The 6,280-nt window shown below is 46.0% G+C and overlaps 1 protein-coding gene across 1 annotated transcript; it reads right to left on the bottom strand.

Annotated features, from left to right (window-relative positions):
• Positions 1–263: 263 nt before the first annotated feature.
• On the bottom strand, positions 264–5,841 carry LOC117848054 (protein NRT1/ PTR FAMILY 5.1-like). The gene is given in 4 exon segments (XM_034729358.2): positions 264–621; positions 624–929; positions 932–1,915; positions 5,462–5,841. Coding segments are annotated over 4 exon segments (1,647 nt in total). The 5' UTR covers positions 5,660–5,841; the 3' UTR covers positions 264–462.
• Positions 5,842–6,280: the final 439 nt, after the last annotated feature.

The following is a 6,280-nucleotide window of genomic DNA, read 5'->3' as shown; positions in this document are numbered from 1 at the left end:
TCTGACAAGTGCCAAAAGTAAATGTGCTGATTCGCGGGCTTCACAGTGCAAATTGACAGCAAACGTAGTACTCCTCCGTTCCAAATTCTATTCGTTTTTTTATTTTTTTAACCACATCACTTTTGAGTGCACCCAGATATATAATATGTCTAAATATATAGCAAAAGTTATATATATTTAAAAAAACTAAATAGTAATTTAGGATGGAGAGTATTATTGTACCCATGGACCAAGCATTTCTGCCATACCGATTCCCATTTGTTTCGCCGTCTTTTGGGTCATTGCAGTACAAAGCAAACTCGAGGGGCTTGTAATATGGGCTTGCGTTTGCCCTACTTCGTTTGTTTTTCTATTACTTTTCCCGTAAAGCATAAGCCCAACGACATATTAGAGGCCCATTAACAGACCATAAACTCGTGTCCACGTGTCCAAATGTCTCATCTGTATACTTCTACGATCACCCTAGTCCAGCGTGGCCGCCTTCCCCTTGGCGGCGGCCATCTCCAACTCCGGCGTCCCCGCAGGTTCCACCTCCAGGAACTCCCTCTTGTACTGGTACCTCATCGCCACCCACACGAACAGCGCCGTGTTGAGCACCGAGAGGATCAGCAGGAACACGTACAGTAGTAGTCGAGGTGGGAGTCGTTGAGGTTGTCGCCGATCCAGCTCCTGCCCCCGCCCCTCGTGGCGCGGTCGACGAGCGTCACGAGCAGGCTGTTGAGGATGTTGCCGACGCCGAGGCCGCTGGTGAAGAAGGTGGTGCCCAGCCTCCGCATCCCGTCCGGCGACTGGTCGTAGAAGAACTCGAGGATCCCCACGGAGTTGAACACGTCGCCGACGCCCATCAGCACGTACTGCGGTAGCATCCAGAGGATGCTCATCGGCACCGTCTCGCCGGCGCCGCGGACGGCCCGCTCCCGGATCACACGCGCATTCGCCGGACCTCCACGCCGTAGGCGCACGCCACGACGAGCACCTGCAGCGCGCACCCGACGCCCAGGCGCTGGAGGAGCGTGATCCCGCGCGGGTCCCCCGTGCGCCGCCGCGCCAGCGGCACCAGCACGCGGTCGTGCACCGGGATGGACAGCAGCATCGACACGGTGATGAAGCTGCCAAGCGACGCCTCCGGGACGCGCACGCCGCCGATGGTGCGGTCCAGCGTCGTGCCCTGCTTCACGAACAGGGTGTTCACCTGCGCCCAGATGGTGCACGGCACCAGCGTCGTCAGCCAAACCACGATCATGCCCACGATCAGCTTCACCTGCTCCACCTCCGTCACCGTGCAGGATCTCCGGCTGGTGCCTTCATAGTCCGTCGGCGGCCTCAGCGCCGGCCGGTCGAGGAACCGGAGAGCCGGCGTGCGGTGCAGCCGGCGCTTCCTGGCCGCGGCGTACCACGCGGTGTCGTGCTCGTGCAGCTCGCCGGCGTCTGCCGGCAGCGGGCGGCTCCGGTTCGCGAACGCGCCGCGGAACACACTGCCGACCTGCCTCGCAAGGCCGGCGGCCGTGTCGCGGCGGACGGGCTTGTGCCTGTAGAACGGCGTGCTGACGTAGAAGAGGAGGAGCGACAGGGCGAGGCCGGCGGTGGGGATGGTGCACCCGATGCCCCACCCGACGTTCTCCTGCACGAAGACGAGGACGAGCACGGCGACGAGGCCGCCCGTGAAGGAGCTGAACATCCACCAGTTGAAGAAGGAGGCCTTGACCTCGCGCTCGCGCGCGTCGAAGTCGTCGGACTGGTCCGCGCCGAACGTCGAGATGTTTGGCTTGGTGCCGCCAGCGCCGATGGCCATCGTGTATAGCGCGCCGTAGAAGAAGGCCACCTGCTGCTGCGTCGCCGGCGCGCACCCGCCGTCCGGGGTGCATTGCGGGTGGAGGGACTTGAGCGACACGGCCAACGTTATCAGGAGCATGCCCTGCAGCACATTCCGTCAGTTGTAACAGGTTACACATCGAGTATGAACTATCAAGTGCTGCATAAGTAAACATTTTCACCAGACACTGTTTCTTACACAGATAAAACATTAATTGATATGGTAGAACTGAAAACAATTCATCTTCAAACCTTTCTTAGAAAAATCAGAAACATTCGACCATCCATTCGCTAGACTCCAATCGTAATAGATAATATTAGCCATTAGATCTCTTTTTCGCTCTTAAAAATTTATCCATATGTGTCATTATAAAAATAGTCTAAGTAATTCCTGAATCTCTGCAATTGTAAAAATTAATATGAAGTAACCCTAGTCTCCAACTAAATTACCCACCTAATCATATATTGTGAGGTGTACCTGGTGGCAGATGGCCAGTAGTAAGATTAGCACATGGGTTCCCGTCAAAAAAGACTAACACTTGGGCACAAAGCATAATCTTGCAATTAAATGCAATTTATCAAGTTGGTCCATTAGAAAGTGTCTTTGTATATAAGTTGTTAGCTCTATCGCCACCATGCACAAAACCATATTTATGAAAACATTGCAAATATTTGAGCCACCAGTAATTCAAATGCGTATCACTAAATGCTACTCTCTTAATAGACCATGCAAATCGCATCTTGAGCCAGATATATGCTATAGTTTTTTTAGAAAAAATGAGGTAAAACATTAAATAATTCCCTGGATAAAACTAAATTTAGACCTTATTTTTGGGGAAATAAAATTAAAAATAACATTGTCCATATATTTTTAATGAATAATAATAATCACCTACATGTGCAGGAAATTATTGTAATTGACTACATTACAACTAGACTACATATTATGCACAAATGTTTTGTTCAAGGTTAACAACAATATTTTTAAATTATTTTATTATTTTTTTAAAAATAGCATTAGTAAACCATTTCTAAAGATCATATCACCTTATAGATAGTTTTATACTCTCTCTATTCTCTTTTGATAGGAATATTTCACCTTGACACAATGACTAAAAAAATAACTCTGCTTATCATCTACTAAATGCAAATAATATTTTTATCATTAGCCCTCCAATGTTTGTCTCAATGACTTCTCGTTATCTATGCAATTTACTGCCACGACCATTATCAATGGCAAACAGGACTATCATCTGTGAAAATCTCATTTTTGGAGATATCCCTATCAAAAGAGAATGGAGGGAGTATATCAAATTATTTTTAATTCTAAAACATATCATCAATGTTTTTATGAGCATAATATCATCTAAATTAGAACAATATTAGAATCATCACATCTTCTTACTGCAACACTGACGTCATCAACAGTCTTCCCTCCGCCGACCGCCTCCGCCACACGATCCCACCAACAGGGAGTGCCATCATCGTATGCTGCCAGCATGTCCTACAAACCTTGCATTCTCGCTGCGGCACCACGACGTTATATTCTTCTTTTTCTTCACCGACGATCTGCGCGTTTTGAATTACTATTATCTAGCTAGCTTCATCCTTTAATTTTATGATCGATCGATCACTATAGTAGTCTAGCTAGCTTGGTGCTCAATTACCTATATGATATATGGATCGATAGCTACACAAATTAAAATGGCAGCTACTGCATCCTATTTATAAGCTACACCCGCGATAGAGGCGTGTTCAGCTTAAAATTATAATTTCTTTCTTGTATCCAAAAATAAAGAGGTTTTAGCCATATGGGATATGATTCTCTAAATGAAATAGCCAACTATATTATCCAGGTGATGTATATACCTTATTTTTTTCTGTACCGTACCAAGAACAAAGTTAGTTCTAGGTCAACTATTGCATAATAGTAGGTAATTACACCAATATGCACATGAAGATCCACTAAATCAAGATTATAGTTTTTAATGTGTTTCATAATACCACATCTACATTCCATCATTATATCATGTTTCTACCCAACATCATTTTATTATTTAACTTACTATCCATCATTCCATTGATAAAAGGTCTACATTGGCATGCATTGTTAAATATTGGTTTTTCCACAAAGTATTGCTGGTATGGAAAATGCTGCAACTTTGTCGACCTATATATGTCGATATCCAGCAAGCACAAAGATGAAGAAACTATCTAGGAAAGTGTGGTATATAAGAAACATGTTTGTTCATTAGAATGTTTTATTAAGATCATATTTTCAAAACAAATACATATAATTATCATTTGTTCTACTACTATATTTATATAGTGCTACCTCAAAAACCTACCAAGCTTACTAATACAAATGAAACAAGCATGTGCGAATGTACAAGTTACAACTAGTACTAATAATACATCTTTAGCACGCAACTCCCAACATCGCAATTCACATTCTACTCTAGGGGTCCATATAATGCCGGTTGTAAGGATTTCCTCTAAACCAAAAATTTGTATCCACATGATGAAAGAAAACAAAAGGCTTTGTATTTGTTGGTACTAGAGAAAATATCCTATGCATTTTATTGATTAAAAAACTTTAACACATTTTGTTCTATAGCGAACATAGGAAATATCTTGACCTTTGAAGTTTTCCATCAAGAATTACATTTTTCTTTATTGAAAGGTTAATTTGAATAAAGCCCATTTCGAATTGAGTGATATTCACATGTCTAACCTATACATAGGAAAATAGCTGATGTCGAGATACTCAAACAATTTGACCGTGGGACTCACCGCTTCCTCCTTCAGTAGTGGGGTGCTACCTCGCCGTTGGTGCACGCAGCGAGAGGATCCTCAGACGTGACTGCACACTACCAACCTTGTCCATGAGACCATAACACGGCAAGTGTGCTTGGCTGAGAGTTGCCCTTCCAAGTTGAAGCTACCGACTAAAATCAATTTATTTGAGCACGAGTCTTTTACATAGTGCAAACACTTTACCGAGACCAATCATGAATCTAGTACGCATGCAATTGCGGGCCGGTGGGCCCAAGCAGACGTAGCAGCTAGCGGAACTGAATAACAGACCGTCAGACCCAGCACCACATGAGCCTTTGTCTGCACTACTGCCGGTCCGGTGCCCAGAAGAGAGTGACACACGCACGCCTTTTCTCTGGCAGCGTTCTCACACGCAACAACAATGTCGACAACGATCACTCTCCAACTTTTGGAGGTTGAAGCCCTAAAAAAAATGGCTTTTGAAACGTTGTTTGCGGGTAGGTACGGTGGATGGAAGGCACACTAACTTCCATCTTTCTACATGACAAGGAGTAGACTCCAGTACTCGAGTCACACTATCTGTTTGAGAAGGAGAATGGCATCCAACCATCCAGATACGGTTTAGTGGCACCACTGCTGCACATGATCGCAATACTGGCTCCGAATGGCATCCAACTATTCAAGAACAGAGGCGTCGTCCCGGAGGGATGAATTATTGCCACCGAGATTTGTCTCTAACAGGGGATAAACAGAGACTAATAGATAGAGGACGAAGATGGTGGTTACTAGCCTATTACAGGCAGTCTTCTGAATAGCAAGCTAGCCGGACCAGAGGATGAAGAGCAAGAGCAGGAGTTTAATTAATAATTACCGCGAGGTAGATGAGCGATGAGATTGTGAAGGTCCAAAAGCGGCCGAGGAAGGTGTCGGTGATGTAGGCGCCGGCAATGGGCGTCATCCAGACGGCGCCCGTCCAGTTGTTGACGTTGCGCACCGACGGGACCGTCGCCTCCCGGAGCTGCGTCGTCAGGTACATCACCAGGTTCGATGCCACCCCGTAGAACGCCATGCGCTCGAACGACTCATCTCCGTTACCAACAAAGCAGCTCAGCACTCAGGCATGCGTGATGAGCTCCATGGCACTATACTATTTTCCTCGCAAAAAAAAAGTATTACTGTAGTGTTTCAAATTAGAGGAGATGCATGAATCAGCGAACAACATCACTATGTGTTTTTTACTGGTACTGTCGTAGCAACTGATAGTTCTTCTCGTTCTACTCCACGCTGTATTTTTCGCACCCTTCTGCTTCTGTTGCCGCTCCCACGCTCATTGGCCCGCCGCCCCTGGACCAGCCACTGGGTATTCGTACCCTTTCTATGTTACCAACACTATTGGAAAACTGAGCATTCATCCCGAGGCTCAGTACCGGTTGCATTTTGATCCGGTACCAATGCTCATATTAGTACCGGGTCTAACAGTTAATTTCTAGGGTGGTCCCGTGAGGTCCTTTAGTACCGGTATTACCACATTAGTAACGGTTGTTGCCCCTAACCAGTACTAATGTGCTACCCCTTTAGTACTGGTTAGGGGTACCAACCACTACTAATGTGGACCTTTTAGCCCCCAACGAGTACTAAAGTTCCTTCTATAAATCCACCTCCTTCTTCCTTTTGCCCGAGCCATTCACCA

Source organism: Setaria viridis, chromosome 3 (assembly GCF_005286985.2).
Source record: "Setaria viridis chromosome 3, Setaria_viridis_v4.0, whole genome shotgun sequence".
Lineage (NCBI taxonomy): Eukaryota > Viridiplantae > Streptophyta > Magnoliopsida > Poales > Poaceae > Setaria > Setaria viridis.
The sequence above is the reverse complement of the archived record's forward strand: the minus strand, read 5'-3'. Positions and strand labels throughout refer to the sequence as shown.